Source organism: Oncorhynchus mykiss, chromosome Y (genome assembly GCF_013265735.2).
Source record: "Oncorhynchus mykiss isolate Arlee chromosome Y, USDA_OmykA_1.1, whole genome shotgun sequence".
NCBI lineage: Eukaryota > Metazoa > Chordata > Actinopteri > Salmoniformes > Salmonidae > Oncorhynchus > Oncorhynchus mykiss.
Window position 1 is genome coordinate 30,408,221 of NC_048593.1, and position 26,153 is coordinate 30,434,373.

At 46.3% G+C, this 26,153-nt stretch overlaps 1 protein-coding gene across 5 annotated transcripts in view; it reads right to left on the bottom strand.

Moving 5' to 3' along the window:
• LOC110510012 (spectrin beta chain, non-erythrocytic 1) overlaps positions 1-26,153 on the bottom strand; it is a 100,699-nt gene that overhangs the window by 71,376 nt on the left and 3,170 nt on the right. For all 5 annotated transcript variants that reach the window (XM_036968358.1, XM_036968357.1, XM_036968355.1 and 2 more), the window contains exon 2: positions 3,139-3,326. In XM_036968358.1, coding sequence (XP_036824253.1) covers positions 3,139-3,295 — 157 coding nt within the window. In that variant the 5' untranslated portion in view covers positions 3,296-3,326. The remainder of the gene's footprint in view (positions 1-3,138; positions 3,327-26,153) is intronic.

The following is a 26,153-nucleotide window of genomic DNA, read 5'->3' on the forward strand; positions in this document are numbered from 1 at the left end:
AAATCCATGCAAATGAGCCCGGGCCCAGGAGATGATATCAGCTCCTTCACTGTGTAGGGGGAGTAGAGGATGAAAAGAGAGATGAGACAGGTGGACTAATCATAGATCCTGTGACCGATGGACTGACTGATCATAGATCCTGTGACCAATGGACTGATCATAGATCCTGTGACCGATGGACTGACTGATCATAGATCCTGTGACCAATGGACTGATCATAGATCCTGTGACCGATGGACTGACTGATCATAGATCCTGTGACCAATGGACTGATCATAGATCCTGTGGGCTAAGGCTGTTTCTCCTAGGACTGTCCCCAACAACAACAAAAATATTAGTCAATCGATTCATCTCAATGTATTTTTCATATATTATGCACACCCTATGTGTTTTCATAAAATCAACTATACTGTACTGAAATTGTATGATGCTTTATGCACGCCATTTGATTAAATAAGTCTATTTTCGTGGAACAGTTTTATTTATAATAATCTTTACCTCAAAATCATTGTCTGTGGATATCCTTCTATTTAAATTAAAATTATACAAATCTAAAAGTAACTTTTATTGCCATTGCCAACTATGTAAAAATAGCCTACAGTAGCCAAAAAATAAAAACATTGCAGCCTGCAGGTAGAAAATATCCTGATAAAATAAATATCCTATAAATCACATTGGCTATGCATGGCCTGTCTACAGCGAAATTGAAACATTGTATCAACTATCAACTGGGTCGGCACGAAACGCACACTAGCTAACTTGCAACATTGCATAAAATATCCGTGCCAGTGAGCTCAGGACAGACACAGCTGTGGGCTATTTGTGCATGGGATAAGAAGTAATCAGGTATTTTATGAAATCTCCACTGGATCAGAGCATTACATTTTCCCTTTCATGTCGAGTGGCTATTGAAAGGGAGAGAGTTGGAAATATTTTTCTAATACTTTGAGGAACTATTGTCCTACAAGAACTATTGTCATACAGGAACTATTGTCCTACAGGAACTATTGTCCTACAGGAACTATTGTCCTACAGGAACTATTGTCCTACAGGAACTATTGTCCTACAGGAACTATTGTCCTACAGTAACTATTGTCCTACAGGAACTATTGTCCTACAAGAACTATTGTCATACAGGAACTATTGTCCTACAGGAACTATTGTCCTACAGGAACTATTGTCCTACAGGAACTATTGTCCTACAGGAACTATTGTCCTACAGGAACTATTGTCATACAGGAACTATTGTCCTACAGGAACTATTGTCCTACAGGAACTATTGTCCTACAGGAACTATTGTCCTACAGGAACTATTGTCCTACAGGAACTATTGTCCTATATTTTTCTATTACTTTGAGGAACTATAGTCCTACTTCTATATGAGTAACCCGGTGCGCGTCCTTACTCAACATTGACAGGAGCATTTCAAACAAGACGATGAATAAATTGACAAAATTCAAATGGAATTTAAAAAAAAAACGGTTGTGAGTTCTGCAAACAACGTGTCCACTCCGACCATGACAACGGTAAACAACTGTAATAATATATTGAATGCATTAACAGAAATTACAATAACCAAACAAATTATTATAGAAATGATGGGAACTAATGGTAAATGTAGGCTACTACTGGTGATATATGTAAAAGGGAATTGATGAACAGCAAACAATGCACATAATGAACTTATGAAACAGGAAATAGCAGGAGAAAGTGCATTCTGAAGAGCGACATGCCTTGTGCAGCTTAGCCACACTCCACTTTTTCTTGGACCGTGGCACCCCCGCGGCCTCCTCAATGGATTAGTCCACTGAGACAGGTGCAAATCAGACAGGTGTCTTGTGTGCCACGAAAAATAATTATCTATTTGCCACTGCTCGACTAAAAAAATATTGCTCAACCAACAACCTATCAACTAAATGGGGCCAGACCTAGTTTCCCCTATGCTATATATTTTTTAAATAAGATCATCTTGGAGAAGTAACAAGCATCAAAATAAAAACTAGACAGTCAGGGAGAATGCAAAATTAAAATTCATCAAATTAGCTTTGAAACGGCAATTTTTCTCTCAGACCCATGACAAAATGTGTAGAATTGCAGGGGACTAGTTTTAAAACTACAACATTTTCTCCACCCCATGGAAAAATGTGTAAAATTGCATGAAAATTGCACGGCCTCTAAAACCGTGCCATTTGCCACACCCACCCAAGCTAACCTTGCAACTGCACCATTGGCCACACCCTCCCCAGCCCGCCAACTTTGCCACCGCTGCCCCCAAAAATCCTCGGGGAATCACTGAAAAAGTGTAGAAGAAATGCAGGGTGCTGTGGGGGAGGGGGAGCTACTGTAGCTGTTGTGTCAAAGAATGTGCACATCAAGCCCCTACTTGTAAAAAGGAGACGTGTCAGCAGCATTCCCAGGGAGTAAAGAGCACACACACCCACACTTATGGAGTCTTATGGAAAATACTGTATGAATACACACACACACACAGCTCCTCTAACCACACACACACACACACACATCTCCACAACTCGGGTCATACTAGTTTGTTAGTCAGTTCAGTGTGATCTATTGCCGTGGTGTTATGAAGTTATGTCGGGAGAAGATGACAAACAGCCAACACACAGCTCTGTTCTCCTTTCCATAACTGATCCATAAGGCATTTGGTTAGTGGTTAAAAATCTACATACATTAACATACATATGACATTATGATGGTGACAGGGTCTGAACGGGTCTGTTACCACAGAGAGAGTGGTTGCTTTTCAATGTGTGATGGTGAGACTAACCTTTTAACAGTATACTAGTATCAGTGTACTATCATGTACTCACAGTCTGGAGTTGTGGTGTCAGTTGTTTTTCCTCCAGTGTGGTGTGGTGTGTCTGTGAAGGGTGGGGTGTGTTTGAGACTGTGACTACCACAGAGAGATCAGTATTGTTGCAAAACAGAGGTGCCTGATGCTGCTGCCTCTGGTTGCCTGTTGCTCCCTCTGCTGGGCCCTCCACACTACTGCAACCTGCATGGCTGGTCATGTTCCAGCACAGGAGGGTGTACTTGGAACACACATCTGGTCCTATACCCTGACACACATCACATGTATGCACAATACACACACACTAACACATTGGGTTGTCCCACCTGCCAGAGCTTTGATGCGCGAGCGCTCAAAGAGGCGTGCCGAGCTGTTCTCATTGTCCCAGTTGGTCTCTGCGGCCAGGTCCCAGCGGTTGTTGATGTCATTGTACTGCTGCTGGATCTCCTGGCTGTCGAAGTCGGTGGGAGAGATGGTGCTCATGGTGACCGGGGCTGGGGGAAAACCATCCAACCTGCAGTGGAACAGAGAGAGATGGTTATCATGGTGACCAGGGGGAAACCCATCCAACCTGCAGTGGAACAGAGAGAGATGGTTATCATGGTGACCGGGGCTGGGGGAAAACCATCCAACCTGCAGGGGAACAGAGAGAGATGGTTATCATGGTGACCAGGGGGAAACCCATCCAACCTGCAGGGGAACAGAGAGAGATGGTTATCATGTTGACCGGGGCTGGGGGAAAACCATCCAACCTGCAGGGGAACAGAGAGAGATGGTTATCATTGTGACCGGGGCTGGGGGAAAACCATCCAACCTGCAGGGGAACAGAGAGAGATGGTTATCATGGTGACCGGGGCTGGGGGAAAACCATCCAACCTGCAGTGGAACAGAGAGAGATGGTTATCATTGTGACCGGGGCTGGGGGAAAACCATCCAACCTGCAGGGGAACAGAGAGAGATGGTTATCATGGTGACCGGGAGGAAAACCATCCAACCTGCAGGGGAACAGAGAGAGATGGTTATCATGTTGACCGGGGCTGGGGGAAAACCATCCAACCTGCAGGGGAACAGAGAGAGATGGTTATCATGGTGACCGGGGCTGGGGGAAAACCATCCAACCTGCAGGGGAACAGAGAGAGATGGTTATCATGGTGACCAGGGGGAAACCCATCCAACCTGCAGGGGAACAGAGAGAGATGGTTATCATGGTGACCGGGGCTGGGGGAAAACCATCCAACCTGCAGGGGAACAGAGAGAGATGGTTATCATGGTGACCAGGGGGAAACCCATCCAACCTGCAGGGGAACAGAGAGAGATGGTTATCATGTTGACCGGGGCTGGGGGAAAACCATCCAACCTGCAGGGGAACAGAGAGAGATGGTTATCATGTTGACCGGGGCTGGGGGAAAACCATCCAACCTGCAGGGGAACAGAGAGAGATGGTTATCATTGTGACCGGGGCTGGGGGAAAACCATCCAACCTGCAGGGGAACAGAGAGAGATGGTTATCATGGTGACCAGGGGGAAACCCATCCAACCTGCAGGGGAACAGAAAGAGATGGTTATCATTGTGACCGGGGCTGGGGGAAAACCATCCAACCTGCAGGGGAACAGAGAGAGATGGTTATCATTGTGACCGGGGCTGGGGGAAAACCATCCAACCTGCAGGGGAACAGAGAGAGATGGTTATCATTGTGACCGGGGCTGGGGGAAAACCATCCAACCTGCAGGGGAACAGAGAGAGATGGTTATCATTGTGACCGGGGCTGGGGGAAAACCATCCAACCTGCAGGGGAACAGAGAGAGATGGTTATCATTGTGACCGGGGCTGGGGGAAAACCATCCAACCTGCAGGGGAACAGAGAGAGATGGTTATCATTGTGACCGGGGCTGGGGGAAAACCATCCAACCTGCAGGGGAACAGAGAGAGATGGTTATCATGGTGACCGGGAGGAAAACCATCCAACCTGCAGTGGAACAGAGAGAGATGGTTATCATTGTGACCGGGGCTGGGGGAAAACCATCCAACCTGCAGTGGAACAGAGAGAGATGGTTATCATGGTGACCGGGAGGAAAACCATCCAACCTGCAGGGGAACAGAGAGAGATGGTTATCATGGTGACCGGGGCTGGGGGAAAACCATCCAACCTGCAGGGGAACAGAGAGAGATGGTTATCATGGTGACCAGGGGGAAACCCATCCAACCTGCAGGGGAACAGAGAGAGATGGTTATCATTGTGACCGGGGCTGGGGGAAAACCATCCAACCTGCAGGGGAACAGAGAGAGATGGTTATCATGGTGACCAGGGGGAAACCCATCCAACCTGCAGGGGAACAGAAAGAGATGGTTATCATTGTGACCGGGGCTGGGGGAAAACCATCCAACCTGCAGGGGAACAGAGAGAGATGGTTATCATTGTGACCGGGGCTGGGGGAAAACCATCCAACCTGCAGGGGAACAGAGAGAGATGGTTATCATGGTGACCGGGAGGAAAACCATCCAACCTGCAGGGGAACAGAGAGTGACAACAGCGGTGAGAGAGTGAGTTTTTAAACGGTGTGGAGTTACTTTCAGAGCCTAACAAATGCTTTTTAATAGCCCAAAGTTGACTTTGGAGAACCCCACATTCTATTCCTAACATCTCCCGCAGTCTAATAGGCTCACACTTTAACTTGGCACATTTTCTAGCATGACATGACAAGGTCGATGCAAATACTAGCGCGAACAGATATGGTCGGTACAAATGAGGCCGAGAGTGGGAGGGAGAAAGGTGAGGGAGGGAATGGTACAATACCTGTAGTTTAGCTTCTCTAGTATACGAGTGTAGTATTTAGCTTAGTAAACGGCCAGTTGCATGGCAATTAATGTCATTCATATGCAGACTTGGCAAGGGGAGTAGACCTATGGTTTCAATTACACACGAAAGTTAACACACACCCACACACGTACGCAAATGGATGACGTGAGCAGCAGATACTTATATAACCATAACGTCTCACAGTAAAATCTGTTTGAAGGACGCAGGCAAAACTGCTTCATTAAAGGACGCACACGCCTCACAAACAAACACACACATCAATTTCTCAATCCACTCTGGCCTGGTGCCAGGGGTCAATGTCACCTGACCTGACCTGTCCAATCTGCCTTCACAGAACATAAATATCTGGCCATCACCAACAGCTTTTGAACCTGACCCCTGTGGAAAAACTGCTCATAACTTCCTGGATCATGTCCCTTGCTGTTTTTGAATGTGATTCAAGAGTATATCATCAAATTCATAAAAACGCAGTCATTCAATATACACTACCATTCAAAGGTTTGGGGTCACTTAGAAATGTCCTTGTTTTTGAAAGAAAAGCATTTTTTTTGTCAAATTGATCAGAAATACAGTGTAGACATTGTTAATGTTGTAAATGACTATTGTAGCTGGAAACTGAAGATTTTTAATGGAATATCTACATAGGCGTACAGAGGCCCATTATCAGCAACCATCACTCCTGTGTTCCAACGGCACGTTGTGTTAGCTCATCCAAGTTTCTCATTTTAAAAGGCTAATTAATCATTAAAAAATGTTTTTGCAATTATGTTAGCACAGCTGAAAACTGTTGTTCTGATTAAAGAAGCAATTAAACTGGCCTTCTTTAGACTAGTTGAGTATCTGGAGCGTCAGCATTTGTCGGTTCGATAACAGGCTCAAACTAGCCAGAAACAATGAACTTTCTTCTGAAACTTGTCAGTCTATTCTTGATTTGAGAAATGAAGGCAATTCAATGCGAGAAATTGCCAAGGAACTGAAGATCTCATACAACGCTGGGCACTACTCCCTTCACAGAACAGCGCAAACTGGCACTAACCAGAATAGAAAGAGGAGTGGGAGGCCCCGGTGCACAACTGAGCAAGAGGACAAGTACATTAGAGTGTCTAGTTTGAGAAACAGATGCCTCACAAGTCCTCAACTGGCAGCTTCAGTAAATAGTACCAGCTAAACACCAGTCTCAAAGTCAACAGTGAAGAGGCGACTCCGGGATGCTGGCCTTCTAGGCAGAGTTGCAAAGAAAAATACATATCTCAGACTGGCAATAAAAAGAAAATATTAAGAAAGGCAAAAGAACACAGACACTGGACAGAGGAAATCTGCCTAGACAGCCCATAGCCATGGTATTGGCTACATACCACACCCCCTCGGGCCTTATTGCTTAAATATGTATTCAATGACTGCATTTTCATGAATTTGATGATATACTCTTGAATCCCATTCAAAAACCGCATCGGACATAATCCAGGCAGTAGGCAGGACTTTCATAGTGTCATCAAATCCTGCTGTTTAATACATGGAGATGGGTGTGGGTCTGGGGAGGGGTGTTGGTGTGGGGAGGGGTGTGGGTGTTGGGAGTTGGTGTGGGGTGGGGTGTGGGTGTTGGTGTGGGTGTTGGTTTGGGGTGGGGTGTTGGTGTGGGGTGGGGAGGGGTGTTGGTGTTGGGAGTTGGTGTTGGTGTGGAGGGGTGTTGGGAGTTGGTGTTGGTGTGGGGTGGGGAGGGGTGTTGGTGTGGGGTGGGGTGTGGGTGTTGGTGTGGGGTAGGGGTGTTGGTGTGAAGTGGGGTGTGGGTGTTGGTGTGGGGGGTTGGTGCGGGGTGGGGAGTTGGTGTGGGGTGGGGTGTGGGTGTGGGGTGTGGGTGTTGGTGTTGGGAGTTGGTGTGGTGTGGGGTGTGGGTGTTGGTGTTGGTGTGGGGTGTTGGTGTGGGGTGGAGTGTGGGTGTTGGTGTGGGGTGGGGTGTGGGGAGTTGGTGTGGTGTGGGGTGCACTAGACTAACTCCTCCATGTCGTCCTGGCCAGAGACAGATCCCAGGAGAAAAGACTGAACTCTGATCAGGAGAGACTGCTGATGAATATGTCAGAGCAGAGCCACAGAGCAGCCGCCCAGAGAGAAAAATCAGGTAACAGCCAGGAGAGGAGAGAGACACACCATGGCCATGCACTGCTCCTGTCCAGAACCTCTTCCCATCCACTCCCCTGTGGTCTGACTGAGCTGTGGCATGGTCAGAGTTAAGGCCCTAACACCATGGGGAAGGAGGGGGGGGCATATCTCATTCTCTACAGGAGAGGACAGGACAGGATTTCTCCCTGGTTACAGTGACCCCCCCCCCCCCCCCCCCCCCCCGACAGCTATGCGGCCTGGTCCCTCTCACCTCCCCTCCCGTGAAGGATCTATCCAGATTAAAACCTCCAGACAGACAGTTAACTAAAAGGCCCATTAGCTGACACAGCATGTTTGTTTAAGTGGTCAGATAACAGATTGGATCTGTCTATTGTCTGTTGATCAGGGCCTGTTATTTGTTTGTTCTATTGTGTCTGTCGTAATTCTCTCAGTGGGATCCGGGGGTTGGGGTGGAGTGATAGGGCTGCTGGGGGTCTTTAGGGCGGAGCGACGGTGAGGCTGCTCCCCCTGTCCTCCTGCTGCAGGCTCCATGCTCTCTCTTCCTGCCCTACGGGAGGCTGTCTTAATCCAGAGGATTGGGCCACAGTATGCTGCCTCCCTCCCTCCACCAGGATAGACAGCTCCATCAGTCACTGGCCTGCTACTCCATGTTCTGCTATAGGACACCACTCGTCCCCTGAGCTAGTGGCAGCACTACTCTCTCTACCACATCTACTAGGAAACAGGGAAGAGGTGACCTGCCAGGGGACAGTTTACCTGCTACCAGAGCTATATTAAAATGCTGGTAAATATTCATGGAGGTAAGTACGCACACACACTGACTCACCCCCTAATTCAGACGTAAAAATTGGGACTAGTTAAATCCGTACTCCAACAATGAGTCCCCTTTAATACACAGACGTCGAGATGCACAGGCAGATCTGTGTCTGAGCAACCGTGAGGGGAAAGAACAGAGGAACTTCAGGCTCATATACTCGGCAGATACAGCAGAATGTGATGCCTTGCAGACAGTGAGCATCCACCGTCTCACATTGAGTATTCACAGTCTCTCTTCTCCTGGGTCTGTCTTCCCTCAGCTCAACTCCCTCTAATATAAGCAGGAAGCATAATGGTGAGAAATGTGGACATTATTCCAATGAAAGAAAATGTGTCCTTCCCAGTCCCTCCTCTAAATGAACTGACAACAGATAAAGACCACGTGTGATGGGGAGAACGGAGAGAGTTCATGAGGGGACACCGTGGAGGATGACGGGAGGATGGGGTGTTAAATCTAGTCTGAGAGGTGTGGAAGGAGTCTGTGACAGGGAGAGCCAGGAAAGCTTCAGACAAAACTCCTAGGGAGGTGGCGAAGGAAGATATTGGTTCACAAACTGTAGATCAGCAGGGGGGGAATCCCCCCTCTGAAAAAATAAGACTGATGTAATGTCAGTCATTGCATACAGGGCCTAAAAATGTACAGATTTTGGCATTGCCGGGTAAGATGTTTATTTCACCGGGTGGTGTGGTCAGGACTCCACATTGCAAGCATTTCACTCGCATTCGTGAATAAAAATTTGCAAGTATGATTACATTTATAGTAAAATAAATGCTGCAGTAGCTGTTTTCAAAGTATTTCCATAAAAGACTCAGGTAATTAAACAATATACCACATTACTTGTTACTAGTAATACATGTATTGTTTTAGAAACATAAAGCATGCTCATCTGTTTTTTGTCGGTGTAATTTTTGCTTGAAAAAAATATTGTGGCTAGTAGATTTCTTTTACATTTTTTGTCAAGTTATACATAGCTCCCTAAGGTATGCAGTCAGGGCATCAAATTAGCTGGTGCACCTGCCATAGTGGCCGGTAGACCAAAACGCTAATTTGATGCCCTGACTGCATACCTTACAGAGCTATGTATAACTTGACAAAAAATGTCAAGATCAACTAGCCCATGTCAGCTCACATTTTTTAGCTAGGTTTTTAAGCCCTTAGATTTTGTTGTAATGTTTGACTCCCTCAAATATCACATCAATACACATTAGACATGACAAACAGTCAGTTTGTGTCATGAACAGTGCATGTGACCATAGAAATAGATGTGGCGTGTATGCGCAGGGGGGGGGGGGGGGGGGTCAGGATGTTCCCCAATGTTGGAAGGGGGCCTGACTGAAAGTGGGAACCCCTGTCCTAGAGGGCCAGACAATACAGTCCATCCAGTAATGGATTCATTTGATAGGACTGTAGCTAGCAACCTGGTGATGCCATATAATAGGGTTGTCACGATACCAGTATCTTGATACTCTGAAGTATTGTGACAGGGAAACAATGACAAAACATGCAGAGAAAAACATTCTAATGTTTCAAACACACAGCCTCCTGCTGTCTTCCAGAGTTACATCCCCCCCCCCCCCCCCCCCCCCCCCCTCACACAAAATATATAGCACACAATATTTTACATACAGCAGGTTTTTAAAGGACCATAGAGTTCATTCTGCTTCCTGTTTATTTAAAAAAATAGAAAAAATAGAGAAAATAGAGTTTTGTGGTGTTACAATACTGATATCATGACAACTCACAGGACCATCTATTCTACTGCCGATGTGCCTCATCTCAATGGCCTTATGCTGAAATCCCATTTCTAAATCAAATGGGGAAGTCAATGTGTCAGCCTAGCAGTGGATAGAACACACATCATGCTGCAACACATAATGTAACAAGCGTGGACGCCGCACTGCTCCTCACACATGTAAACATCCAAATAAAGAAAGAAGAAGGGTAAATCCCATTAGGGTCAGATTAGGAAGTGGCTCAGAATAGAAACCCAGCAGATAGTCATTATCCTCAAAGAAAGACAGGGGGAACAGTCAGCAATACTTCCATTCCCTCCCTCCCTCCAGTCCACTCTGCCACAGAACCCCATAACCCCCAACAGACACCCATAATGGACCTTCTGGGGCTGACTGACTTACCAGGACACTACAGTCCACTCTGTCCCAGCAACCAGCCGACCCCATAACCCCCCTACAGACAGGCACCCATAATGGACCTTCTGGGGCTGACTGACTGACTAGGACACTGCTAGAGCCTGAAGACTTGAGCCTGGGGGAGCTTTGGGTCCTCTGAGGCAGTGTGAACAGACAGATGGCTCATGGCTCAACACCAGACCCGAGACAAAATTATTTCCAGAGACCCCAATTAATTGTAGCAGTCAATGACAAATGTAAAGCTAAACATTGAATGAAAGGGGACCAGCAAATGGAGTACCTAACTAACTGATTAGGCACAACTATTATTAATTATTATACAACATTCTTGCCAAAAACAGAATGTTATATAACAATCTCAGCTCTGCAGATTTCTCTGTGAAGAAACAGAATCATGAGATCATTTATTCTGGTATCGTCCCCATGTAGCTTGTTTCTGGTCACAGGTTCTCTCAACCAACTTTACCTGGAATGCTTTTCCTTCACTCTGCGTTCAACTCATCCCAAACCATCTCAAATGGGTTGAGGTTGGGTGATTGTGGAGGCCAGGTAATCTGATGCCTGTTTTAGGGCACTCCATCACTCCCCTTCTTGGTAAAATAGCCCTTACAAAGCCTGGGAGGTGTGTTGGGTCATTGTCCTGTTGAAAAACAAATGATAGTCCCACTAAGCGCAAACAAGATGGGGTGGCGTATCGCTGCAGAATGCAGTGGTAGCCATGCTGGTTAAGTATTCCTTATATTCAAAAAAAATCACTGACAGTGTCACCAGCAAAGCACCCCCACACCATCACACCTCCTCCTCCATGCTTCCCGGTGGGAACCACACATGCGGAGATCATCCGTTCACCTACACAGCGTCTCACAAAGACACGGTGGTTGGAACCAAAAGTCTCAAGATTTCCACCGGTCTAATGTCCATTGTTCATGTTTCTTGGCCCAAGCAAGTCTCTTCTTCTTATTGGTGTCATTTGGTAGTGGTTTCTTTGCTACATTTTGACCATGAAGGACTGATTCATGCAGTCTCCTCTGAACAGTTGATGTTGAGATGTGTCTGTTACTTCAACTCTGTGAAGCATTTATTTGGGCTGCAATTTCTGAGGCTGGTAACTCTAATGAATGTATCCTCTGCAGCAGCTATTCCTTTCCTGTGGCGGTCCCCATGAGAGCCAGTTTCATCATAAAGCTTGATGCTTTTAGCAACTGCGCTTGATTTTTTTTTTTTAAGTTCTTGACATTTTCCAGATTGACTGACCTTCATGTCTTAAAGTAATGATGTTGTTTCTCTTTGATTATTTGAGCTGTTCTTGCCATAATATGGACTTGGTCTTTTACCAAATAGGGCTATTTTCTGTATACCAACCCTACCTTGTCACAACACAACTGATTGGCTCAAAAACATTAAGGAGAGAAATTCCACAAATTACTTTTAACAAAGCACACCTGTTCATTGAAATGCATTCCAGGTGACTACCTCATCTTTGTTATGTAACTGTGTAAAAAAATGTGCCATGTATGTAAAATGTTTATGTAACAAACAAAAAATATATATATACACACAGTTGAAGTCAGAAGTTTACATACACTGTAGCCAAATACATTTAAACACAGTCTTTCACAATTGCTGACATTTAATCCTAGTAAAAATTCCCTGTTTTAGGGCAGTTAGGATCACCACTTTATTTTAAGAATGTGAGAAATGTCAGAATAATAGTGGAGAGAATTATTTCTTTCAGCTTTTATTTCTTTCATCACATTCCCAGTGGGTCAGAAGTTTACATACACTCAATTAGTATTTGGTAGCATTGCCTTTAAATTGTTTAACTTGGGTCAAACATTTCAGGTAGCCTTCCACAAGCTTCCCACAATAAGTTGGGGAAATGTTGGCCTATTCCTCCTGACAGAGCTGGTGTAACTGAGTCAGGTTTGTAGGCCTCCTTGCTTGCCCACGCTTTTTCAGTTCTGCCCACAAATGTTCTATATGATTGAGGTGAGGGCTTTGTGATGGCCCTCTCCAATATCTTGACTTTGTTGTCCTGAAGCCATTTTGCCACAACTTTGGAAGTATGTTTGGGGTCATTGTTCATTTGGTAGACCCATTTGCAACCAAGCTTTAACTTCCTGATGTCTTGAGATGTTGTTTCAATATATCCACATCATGTTCTTCCCTCGTGCACCAGTCCCTCCTGCAACAAAGTACCCCCACAACATGATGCTGACACCCCCGTGCTTCACAGTTGGGATGGTGTTCTTCAGTTTGCAAGCCTCCCCCTTTTTCCTCCAAACATAACAATGGTCATTATGGCCAAACAGTTCTATTTTTGTTTCATCAGACCAGAGGACATTTCTCCAAAAAGTACGATCTTCGTCCCCATGTGCAGTTGCAAACCGTAGTCTGGCTTTTTTTATGGCAGTTTTGGAGCAGTGGCTTCTTCCTTGCTGAGTGGCCTTTCAGGTTATTTCGATATAGGACTCGTTTTACTGTGGATATAAATACTTTTGTACCTGTTTCCTCGAGCATCTTCACAAGGTCCTTTGCTGTTGTTCTGGGATTGATTTGCACTTTTCGCACCAAAGTACGTTCATCTCTAGGAGACAGAAAGCGTCTCTTTCCTGAGCGGTGGTCCCATGGTGGTCCCATGGTGTTTATACCTGTGTACTATTGTTTGTACAGATGAACGTGGTACCTTCAGGTGTTTGGAAATTGCTCCCAAGGATGAACCAGACTTGTGGAGGTCTACAATATTTTTTCCTGAGGTCTTGGGTGATTTCCTTTGATTTTCCCAAGATGTCAAGCAAAGAGGCACTGAGTTTGAAGGTAGGCCTTGAAATACATCCACAGGTACACCTCCAATTGACTCAAATGATGTCAATTAGCCTATCAGAAGCTTCTCAAGCCATGACATTATTTTCCAAGCTGTTTAAAGGCACAGTCAACTTAGTGTATGTAAACGTCTGACCCACTGGAATTGTGATACAGTGAATTATAAGTGAAATAATCTGTCTGTAAACAATTGTTGGGAAAATTACTTGTGTCATGCACAAAGTAGATGTCCTAACCGATTTGCCAAAACTATAGTTTGTTAACAAGACATTTGTGGAGTGTTTTAATGACTCCAACCTAAGTGTATGTAAACTTCCAACTTCAATTGTATAGAAATAAATAAATAAAAGGAGAGGACAGTGCTCCCTGGATGGATGGTCATGGCGACCACAACTTCCTGTACAGGACCAGGGGTATGGCTGGGAGAGTGGCCATGGTGGAGAGGGGACTAGGGAAGTAGGGGGAAGGAGACGGGACTGGGAGAGTAAGGGACTAGGGGAGTGGGGGACAGAGAGGGGACTGGGAGAGTGGGGGAAGGAGAGGGGAATGGGGGAGTAGGGGGAAGGAGAGGGGACTGGTAGAGTAGGACAGAGAGGGGACTGGGGAAGTAGGGGGAAGGAGACGGGACTGGGAGAGTAGGGCAGAGAGGGGACTGGGGAAGTAGGGGGACGGATACGGGACTGGGAGAGTAGGGGACTAGGGGAGTGGGGGACGGAGAGGGGACCGGGAGAGTGGGGGAAGGAGAGGGGAATGGGGGAGTAGGGGGAAGGAGAGGGGACTAGGGAAGTAGGGGAATGAGAGGGGACTGGGGAAGTAGGGGAAAGGAGACGGGACTGGGAGAGTAGGGGACTAGGGGAGTGGGGGACGGAGAGGGGACTGGTGGAGTAGGAGAAGGAAAGGGGTCTGGGGCAGTAGGGGACTAGGGGGGAAGGAGAGGGGACTGGGACAGTAGGAGAAGGAAAGGGGACTTTTTACACCTTTATTTAATCTTTATTTAACTAGGCAAGTCCGTTAAGAACACATTCTTATTTTCAATGACGGCCTAGGAGGCAGAACGACAGATTTTTAACCGTGTCATGTCGGGGGATCCAATCTTGCAACCTTACAGTTAACTAGTCCAATGCTCTAACACCTGATTACATTGCACTCCACGAAGAGCCTGCCTGTTAGCTAATGCAGTTAGCTAAGGTAAGTTGCTAGCTAGCATTAAAAAAAACAATCAATCAATGACTGTCATTGCTCCAATGTGTACTTAACCATAAACATCAATGCCTTTTTAAAATCAATACACAAGTATGTATTTTTAAACCTGCATACTTAGCTAAAATAAATCCAGGTTAGCACCAATATTAACCAGGTGAAATTGTGTCACTTCTCTTGCGTTCATTGCACGCAGAGTCAGGGTATATGCAACAGTTTGGGCCGCCTGCCTCTTTACGAACTAATTTGCCAGAATTTTACGTAATTATGACCTAACATTGAAGATTGTGCAATGTAACAGGAATATATAGACTCATGGATGCCACCTGTTAGATAAAATACGGAACGGAATAAACATTTTGTTTTCGAGGTGATAGTTTCTGGATTAGTCAAAGGTATATGGTTTAGAGAGAAATAGTTGATGCGCTGTAATAACTTGGCTGAACTTGAAAGGGGTTCCTTCGTTATTTTACCATTCATGTCTTCCATACAGAATGTCTTGATCTACTTCAAATAAGGTCTGTGTTTCGTGCCGGTTAGGGTGCAGGTTAGGGTGCAGACTTAAACCACCTCGGCGTTTTGATACCCATGTAAATCTCACTAGGTTAAGGTAACGTTTGTCAAAATATTTTCATAAATCCACTCTACAAAAAAAAATGATCTTCGCTTATATTTAGCCAATATTGATCAGTTACCTTTTCCTATGGATATCTACACAGTTATCTTACAGCTGTAATCGCAGCAAAAGGTGGCGCTACAAAGTATTAACTTAAGGGGGCTGAAAAGTTTTGCACGCCCAATTTTTCAGTTTTTGATTTGTTAAAAAAGTTTGAAATATCCAATAAATGTCGTTCCACTTCATGATTGTGTCCCACTTGTTGTTGATTCTTCACAAAAAAATACAGTTTTATATCTTTATGTTTGAAGCCTGAAATGTGGCAAAAGGTCGCAAAGTTCAAGGGGGCCGAATACTCTCGCAAGGCACTGTATATATATCTATGTATAAAAATTCTAATAAATCGGCCAATTAATCGGTATTGGCTTTTTTTTTGTCCTCCAATAATCGGTATCGACCTCTAATCTCCATCCTGCTTATCCTCAACACTGGGGCCCCACAAGGGTGCTTTCGCAGCCCTCTCCTGTACTCCCTGTTCACCCACGACGGTGTGGCCATGCACGCCTGCCTCCAACTCAATCATCAAGTTTGCAGACGACACTACAGTGGTAGGCTTGATTACCAACAGCGATGAGACAGCCTACAGGGAGGAGGTGAGGGCCCTCAGAGTGTGGTTGTCAGGAAAATAAGCTCACACTCAACGTCAACAAAACAAAGGAGAGGATCGTGGACTTCAGGAAACAGCAGAGGGAGCACCCCCCTATCCACATCGACGGGACAGTAGTGGAGAAGGTAGAAAGTTTTAAGTTCCTCTGCGTACACATCACGGACAAACTGAAACGGTCCACCCCCACAGACAGCATGGTGAAGAAGGTGCAACAGCGCCTCTTCAACCTCAGGAGGCTGAAGAAATTTGGCTTGTCGCCAAAAGCACTCACAAACCTCTAATGATGCACAATCGAGAGTATCCTGTTGGGCTGTATCACCGCCTGGTATGGCAACTGCTCTGCCCACAACCGCAAGGCTCTCCAGAGGGTAGTGAGGTCTGCACAACGCATCACTGGGGGCAAACTACCTGCCCTCCAGGACACCTACACCACCCGATGTCACAGGAAGGCCATAAAGATCATCAAGGACAACAACCACTGCCTGTTCACCCCGCTATCATCCAGAAGGCGAGGTCAGTACAGGTGCATCAAAGCTGGGACCGAGAGACTGAAAAACAACTTATATCTCAAGGCCATCAGACTGTTAAACAGCCATAACTAACATTGAGTGGCTGCTGCCAACATACTGACTCAAATCTCTAGCTACTTCAATAATAAAAAATTGGATTGGATGTAATACATGTATCACTTGTCACTTTAAACAATGCCACTTTATATAATGTTTACATACCCTACATTACTCATCTCATATGTATATACTGTACTCTATACCATCTACTGCATCTTGCCTATGTTGTTCGGCCACCGCTCATCCATATATTTATATGTACATATTCTTATTCATTCCTTTACACTTGTGTGTGTATAAGGTAGTTGTTGTAAATTTGATAGATTACTGTTAGATATTACTGCATGGTCGGAATTAGAAGCACAAGCACTTCGCTACACTTGCATTAACATCTGCTAACCATGTGTATGGTTATGACCAATAATTTTGGGGGGGATTTGAGGAGGAGAAGGAGAGGGGACTGGGGCAGTAGGGGACTAGGGGAGTAGGGGAAGGAGAGGGGACTAGGGTCAGTAGGGGAAGGAGAGGGGGCAGTAGGAGAAGGAGAGGGGACTGGGGCAGTAGGGGACTAGGGGAGTAGGGGAAGGAGAGGGGTCTAGGGGCAGTAGGGGAAGGAGAGGGGGCAGTAGGGGAAGGAGAGGGGGCAGTAGGGGAAGGAGAGGGGACTAGGAGAGTAGGGGAAGGAGAGGGGACTAGGAGAGTAGGGGAAGGAGAGGGGACTGGGGCAGTAGGGGAGAAGGGGAGGGGACTAGGGGGGAAGGAGAGGGGACTAGGGGAGAAGGGGAGGGGACTAGGGGGGAAGGAGAGGGGACTAGGGGGGAAGGAGAGGGGACTAGGAGAGTAGGGGAGGGAGAGGGGACTGGGGGTGTAAGGGAGGGAGAGGGGACTGGGGGAGTAGGGGAAGGAGAGGGGACTGAGGCAGTAGAGGAAGGAGAGTAGGGGAAGGAGAGGGGACTGAGGCAGTAGGGGAAGGAGAGGGGACTAGGAGAGTAGGGGAAGGAGAGGGGACTAGGAGAGTAGGGGAAGGAGAGGGGACTAGGAGAGTAGGGGAAGGAGAGGGGACTAGGAGAGTAGGGGAAGGAGAGGGGACTAGGAGAGTAGGGGAAGGAGTGGGGAGTGGGGCAGTAGGGGAAGCAGAGTGGACTGGAGCAGTAGGGGAAGCAGAGTGGACTAGGAGAGTAGGGGAAGCAGAGTGGACTGGAGCAGTAGGGGAAGCAGAGTGGACTAGGAGAGTAGGGGAAGCAGAGGGGACTGGGGCAGTAGGGGAAGCAGAGGGGACTGGGGCAGTAGGGGAAGGAGAGGGGACTAGGAGAGTAGGGGAAGCAGAGGGGACTGGGGCAGTAGGGGAAGCAGAGGGGACTGGGGGAGTAGGGGAAGGAGAGGGGACTAGGAGAGTAGGGGAAGCAGAGGGGACTGGGGCAGTAGGGGAAGAAGAGGGGACTAGGAGAGTAGGGGAAGCAGAGGGGACTGGGGCAGTAGGGGAAGCAGAGGGGACTGGGGCAGTAGGGGAAGCAGAGAGGACTGGGGCAGTAGGGGAAGCAGAGAGGACTGGGGGAGTAGGGGAAGCAGAGGGGACTGGGGGAGTAGGGGAAGGAAAGGGGACTGGGGGAGTAGGGGACTTGGGGGATGGAGAGGGGACTGGAGGGGAAGCAGAGCGCACTGGAAGGGAAGGACAGCGGACTGGAGGGGAAGGAGAGCGGACTAGGGGCAAGGAGAGCGGACTAGGGGCAAGGAGAGGGGACTAGGGACAAGGAGAGCGGACTAGGGACAAGGAGAGCGGACTAGGGACAAGGAGAGCGGACTAGGGGCAAGGAGAGCGGACTAGGGGGAAGGAGAGCGGACTAGGGGCAAGGAGAGGGGACTAGGGGCAAGGAGAGCGGACTAGGGGCAAGGAGAGCGGACTAGGGGCAAGGAGAGCGGACTAGGGGCAAGGAGAGCGGACTAGGGGCAAGGAGAGCGGACTAGGGGCAAGGAGAGCGGACTAGAGGCAAGGAGAGCGGACTAGGGGCAAGGAGAGCGGACTAGGGGGAAGGAGAGCGGACTAGGGGGAAGGAGAGCGGACTAGGGGGAAGGAGAGCGGACTAGGGGGAAGGAGAGCGGACTAGGGGCAAGGAGAGCGGACTAGGGGCAAGGAGAGCGGACTAGGGGCAAGGAGAGGGGACTAAGGGACTGGGGGAGTAATCCCCATTGTGGCTAGGAGGAGTTGGGGCTCAGTGTCTTTACTAATCACCCCTAATCCAGACACACAATCCCCAGCCTACAATACATACATCACACATCCTACAACACAGGCTATGACATAGGCTACGACACACAGCCTCCATCTGACACAGGGTCTGACATAGCCAGCCTCCCTAGAATAGATACAACCTCAGAACACAGCCTCCGACACACACAGCCTCCTCCGACACAGCGTCGCACACCGGCTCACAACCTCTAAAACAGCATCCCAAAAGTTTATCAGGCAAAAAGATTTTGACCATGATACCGAGCTGTCACAACCACTATCCCCCAAAACACATCCTGCGTCAATACACTAATCATATCAACAGACCGTGCCTCAGATAAGCCCAATTCATAAATGTAAAAAACAACAGTTTAAATGGCCTTCTCTGCTATCTAATGGTTAATTACAATATTCCCCTGGTCACTGATAAGGTGATGAATTGGAGGCGACATAAATCAATCAGGCTTAGAGCTGGGGAGGGAGGGAGGGCCAAACACAGGACCCAGGGGGAGTGTCTGCCTGCCTGCTGGGGATGAGATGACAGGGCTTTGTTAGGACAGTCTGCTCCACACACACTAGCCAGACTGTGGAGAGCCCACAGCTAATACACTAACTACATACCCAGAAATACCCTCTACTTTACAGTCATATTCATTCCCATCACACAAATCATCCGAGTCACACGCCACCAACACACCAACACCTCTCTAATCAACCTTAATGAGACCGTGACCACCCTTAATGAGACAACAAGACCTCTCTAATCACCCTTAATGTATGTCGTTCTACAGCTAATGTATAAGCTTCTCTCTGTTGTGATCAGATCAGCTTTATGCCTCCCCCATTCCCTGGCCCCCCTCTCCTTTCAATAGCCCTCCCCCGGACCCCCTCCTCTTCCCTAGCCCTATCCCGTGCCCCCTCCTCTCCCCTAGCCCTATTCCGTGCCCCCTCCTCTCCCCTAGCCCTCCAACCGGGCCCCCTCCTCTCTTCTCCTCCTCCCCTTCATTGAGCGCCAGCCTCGTGTTGATAGCCATTATGGTGCCTGAGCATGTTTACGTCTGCCGAGCCGCTGCAGTGGATTTATGGGACAAACCTTTGACCCCTAAACCCACATAATGGATGATTTACTAAATTTGTCATGGTTGTCCTTAATTAAAGGAACATTTCACCCCAAAACTATATTTTTTTGTTTCATTAGTCCATTGTTGATATGGTCCCAAAATGTTTTGCATGTGAGCAATCAAGTTAGGATAAATAACTTTCAAAAGACAGAAATACAGCCGGTAAGATGCATTTTGCATCATATGATGAAAAACATAGCATTATATGATGCAAAATGCATCGTACCGGCTGTATTTCGAAAGTTATATATCTTGAAAACTTGATAGCTGACATGAAAAACATGTTGGGAATATATCAACAATGGACTAATGAAACAGAAACAAAAATATGGTTTTGGTGTGGAGTTTTCCTTTAACGTGCTACAATATGACCAGGATAATCACCTTGTGACCCTTTAACAGAGCCATCAGAGGGAAAACAAACACACACACAGTGTAGTGGTCATAATCACACAAACAAGATGTCACAGCTGGAATGGGGGAGGGCTAAGATGGTGGAGGGCTAAGACACTGAGCCCTATAGAACTCTCCTACACCGTGAAAAACAGGATATCCTTTTGTGATGGGACTCTGAAAGATGTGAAATTATACAATAATGGCTCTTAGAAATCCTTTATCAATAAGGGTATTATAAAGGGGTAATACATCTGTAATAAAGTAGGCTACAGACTTGGAGATAGAATTGCTAGTGTAGTGACACAGCAGCACTGGAACATGAGAGCAGTAGTCTCTTCCTGCTATGTTGAGCAGAATGAATGAATGAATCATTTGAGACAGGAAAGGGAGGAACGCTCCCAAAGCGCTCATCCTGCTCTGCTGCCCACAAGATAATCCCCAATATAAAACCCTGCTTTAGGCGTAACAGTTAGAAGGAAACTGGCTATTCTTTCTAGAATTGGAGGAAGGCTGGTGTGTTTGGTGGCAACAAAAACTGTGAAGCTCCTGCCCATCCCCTTGTCAAACACGCAACACATACAACACAAACATAATGTAAGGGGGGCATGTCTGTGTGATGGTTCAGAAGAATAGCTCTTTACTAATGTCAAGCATGAAAACAAGGCATTCAGAAATGCCTCTGGGGTTCTGAGCTGTGCTGCGTTGAGGCCCACCTAGCCTCTGACCAGCCAGACACCAGGAGAGGAGAGGGCATCACTTTCAGGAGAATGATGCGAGCTCCGAGGTAAAGCAGGACAGAGAAAGCAGCATCACCGCCACCTCTCTTTCTCCCAATCACTACTCTCCCCCCTTCCCTTCTCCCCTCCCTGACCTGCTTTCCTCCTTAGCTGGTCTGTTTTCCCAGATAATCAGGGAGAGGGAGAAATGGAGCCCAGCACAATCGCCTGGAGGTAATTAGCCCAGTGCACAACATGCCAGACGGGCACGCAGGCAACTCTACGCCAGGGGGATGGAGCCACACTCCCTCACCAAGACAGACAGGAACTAGAAGCCCCAACACAACAATTCTTTAGCTCCTTTTTCAAGACAGGCAGAGAGAATACAAGGAGTCTTAAGCCTTTCGCGTGCTTCGGTTTGGCTGGCGCCTAGCCAAACTCGACTGGGCGAACAGAATGAGTGTATTCGCATACTCCTTTAAAAGACCTTCGCTTGTGTAGTACTGTTTGTCCATCTTGAGACGCCGTCGCCACTTCCTCAAGATAGTCAGAATTAATCGAAGATAACTCAATACATTTTTGCAGAGATCTTAGTCACGCAATTTTACATCAAACAAAGATGTTTGGTGCCGTATTTCTCATGTGGAAAAATGTGCAGGAGAACACGTCAATAGTTTAATGACAAACACTTAATTGAAGAATCCCTAGGTTAACCAATGATGAAGGGGCGAAGACTTCGGCTACCGAAATGTGGCTTTTTTTGCCGAAAACCAAAATTACAAAAATGTCGCAAAATGAACTGTTCTGAACGTTTTAGGATGGGACGCCTTTAATAACACACATACTGCTGATCAAATCATTTTGTTCTACCAGTCCAGGAGCTGCATGGCCGCCCAGACCAACCCCCCACAGCACTGGATGATAGCATTTCTCTATGACTATATGCAAATAAAGAGGAATGTTAATCACTGCAGCAAACCCCCTCTCTACACACTTCACATCAGCTGATGGCCTCTCCTCTCCTGGGGGGGTAACCCCTCTCTGGCTCCATGTCCTCCTGTCAGTCAGGCTCAGATGGGGTAGGACAGAGATGGGGGTGAGATCCCCAAAAAGCCCACCACAAAGCCTATTCCGCCACAGTGGCCCCACACAATGGAGGAGTCAGCAGAGACAGGGGCCAGAAGCTTGCGCCTTTCCTGTTTGCAGAAATGAGGCGGCCAGAGACACACATGTATCACAGGGCCATCACAGAGAGTCTGATCCAGGCCTGAATGCTCTGTTGAAAAGGGTAGCGGCGACCTATTGTCAACCTGTAACATCACATTCATCAAACACTCCAGCGCCCAGCGCTTACATCCCCCCCGCAGCCTGCTCAACAACACGGTGTCCTCCGCACATACACGTCAGAGATCACACTCTCCATGACATACTCTCATATTCAACTCAATCACTTCAGCACCTCTAACACCCAAACTCATCTCTCCATCAAATCTCAGTGACCATTCAAAACCCTCTCTCATTAGCCAGATTGATTTACTCATTCAACGACAGTGATCATGCCATTGCTGCTCACCCACGTCATGTGTTCACCCGTGGAACACACACACGTACCTTCTTCGATATAGAACACCCACCTCCTCTACAGGAACAATGTACTAAAGCTCAATACACTAGAACAGAGACTCAGACATAGCCACACAAACGACAGTTCCTATACATGTCATGTAATGTGACCTTGACTCACCGGAGACTCACTCATCAGGCCTATTTTCCCATTTGTGATTAAAATGGAACACCTTTTAGCAAAAAGTTGCAAGACCATGACGGCTACAGCCACAGAATGTCAACTGAAATGTATGAAATGCCCAGAGAACGGAGCAGATCAATATTGTAGAGGACGGACCTGGATAATCATGAAAATCGCTCACGACATTTCTCCACATCGGACAAGCAATAACTGAAGCTACAGTAGGGCTGGGCGATATGACCTAAAAATCAAATCTGCATTTGTTTTCTAACTTATGAGTGATTCACAATATACAGTATCAGTCAAAAGTTTGGACACACCTACTCATTCAAAGGTTTTTCTTGATTTGTACTATTTTCTACAATGTAGAATAACAGTGAAGATCAAAACTATGAGATAACACATATGGCATCAAATAGTAACCAATAAAATGGTTAAACAAATCTAAATATATTTTATATTTGTCAGAATGGTGGGTGTAACTGGTGTATGCAGTCAGGGGCAGGAGAGCAGAGAATAGGGAGCAACGTAACTTCACTCAGAATAATGAATGGTGAAAGGTAAAACAATACACTTGCCCAAACACAAACACACGAACATCAACATCAGCAAGATCAGCAAGAAATAGCACCAGTCGAAATAACCAGTCACCAACATTACCGAACATGACATAAAACAATCCCGCACAACACCATGGGGGAAACAGAGGGTTAAATACATGAACTATAATTAGGTTGTGATACAGCCTGGATTCGAACCATAAGACCCACTAATAATTAAATTATTTTATCAAAATAGTTCAACCTGTTTTTTTTGTTGCAATAGTCACTGATCTGGCTTTCAAGTCTATTAAATGTCATTTTTTATTACAAATGTAACTAGAACCATGCATAATGCACATTCACTAATAATGACTAACTTCTTGTAACAGCCATTAGGCTATAGAAAATGAACACAGGTCTCATCAACAATCTCTCAAGCCCAGGTACTAGTGATTAGCCAGCTAATCTTTATATTTCAAGTTTAGCCAACTTGGATCTATGTACTAGCTAACAAGGTTGAACAGTTGAATTGTTATTACCTCTCTGTCGGTCTCCAACGGTTTGAAAAGCATGTTAGCCTGTCCACTTTGTTCAGATGTTGAAATCAAGTGGCCTACCTTGTTTCTCGAAATGAGAATGAGTTGTATAATAATTGTGTTTTATGTTTATTGGACATTTATAAAACACGGACTAGACAGCTAGTATAACAGTCTTTGAATAAAATGATGCTAGCGGTACCCCAATGCCCCGTGCGACAAACTGAGCATTCATTTTCCAGAATCAAAGTTCATTCATACTCCCGTTTTAGTAGTGTCTGTTCTGTGTGGAATCTGAGTAGTTGAGACGAGTTAGAAAAGGTAACTTCTCTTTTACAGTAAAATAATGTCTCTGTGTTTCAGTGTCGATATGACCCATTCTGTTTGACCAAACCTCAAATTTAAATAGCGAGTTGAGGCCACTTGTCAGAGAGGAAGATGTGATCTCTCAGCAGTGTTGGTGTGAGAGGCAGGGGGAGGGGCTTGGTGTGTGTAAACCCTAGATATCACTCGCTAAAATCTGTCCAAAATAAGCCCAATGCGTTTCTACGAGCTTATTTTGGACCTGAGCTTGTCGCCTGCCTTCCAGGCTTTGGGACAACTACTCCCATTGTTAGGTCGGAGATGCATCTCTTCCTTATATACAGATCTCTGGTGTAAATGGGGAGGTGCACACAGCACCGAAAGAGACAATACAAAAAATACAACACGAGACCAAGCGGACAAAAGCTCATAAAAACGATAAATAGCAAAACCTTGTTTCTTGCGATACAGGCATTTGGAATATCGTGTGAAAACATATATCGAAGTCTATTAACTGGAATTTATCGCCCAGCCCGAACTGAAGCTATCTTTCATTGCTCTACACTGGGTAACAGAAATGACATGACTGTGCAATAGGCTAATTATATAGTGACTGGCCAGGAGTTGGGCATTTAGGCTACATTCCAATACAGGAGTCAAGTTTAGTGTGAAGCTATTTTTCTGATATTGACTTCAGTATTGTTCATATAGGCCAATCAGTGCCAATTTCTTTGTGGCCTGACCCACCGCAATGCAATTACAAACCTTGAAAGCACCCCCGCTCTTTAATAGACATCTGTTATATGGCCCCATATGGACTGTCACTTTGAGAGAAGCTATGGTCTTTAAACCATCCTCTCTATCACCCTCCCTTATTGTACTGTGTTTGAATTTAGCCAATCTGGCAGAAGTCAATCATGGGATGTTGTCTAAAGCACTCCTTCACAGTCTTGTGACCTTCAACACAAATACCACAGGGCCCGGGTCATGAGACTTATAGGGAAGGTCAGGGTCAGGGTTGGCTCTCCACTTGGTTAACAGACCTTTAGCCTAATCACAGTCACTGAGAACCTCACAGATTCTAATATGGGGTCAATCATCAGCCTGAGCTCTGGATACACCATGTACCAGCTCTGAACCTCAGGCCCTTCTCCATTTAAGGCAATGTGCACCCTATCAGTTGGACATTGTTGCTTCTTTACTTGAGATGGCTCAAGTAAAGCATGGACTTCAGAGGAAAAAAGAAGGAATCACAAGGCCCAAGGATGTGTCCACAACTTGCAAAATATTCCAACCCCCGTCGCTCACCCACTCTATCCAGAGTGGCAAAACTCCTGCCTGCCTTGGATAACTGGACGGATGATGTGGGAGACAAACTTATACCACCATCTAAAAAACAAAGCAAACGGTTAGAGGACCGCATTTCCCACTACAGCCAAGCTCAATACAAGAGACACGTTGCAGAACGACACAGTACAATGTAATCTAACTTGAGGCAACCCGTCTATGAAATGCTTAGGCCTAAACCTAAAACAATCCCATCCTTAAACACTAATGAGTCTATATAATAACAGCCCACCACTGCTACCTCCCCTACAGTAGCAGTCTTCAATAGAAGTTGTGTTTCAGCACTACTTTTTAAAGACAGAAGGATCTCACAGCTTATAATGAGACCAAGCATAGGCTTCTCTATGACAGATCATGAAACACCCAAGAGGCTCCAGTAGATAGCAAGGGTCTTGAAAATGAATCCCTCTAGTCAATGAGCATCATCTAGAGTAGACAACTAGAGATGAGTAGTGTAGAGTAGTGTCGAGTAATTATAAAGGACAATTTATTGAAGCATTATGGAAAGCCCAGTGAACCAATGACTCAATACAAAACCCCAACCAGAAGGACATCACTCTGTCCTCAAGTAGTCTACGCCTGCAGGTATTCATGTCTCTTAGCCTCTTCAATGTGTTTAAATTTGCT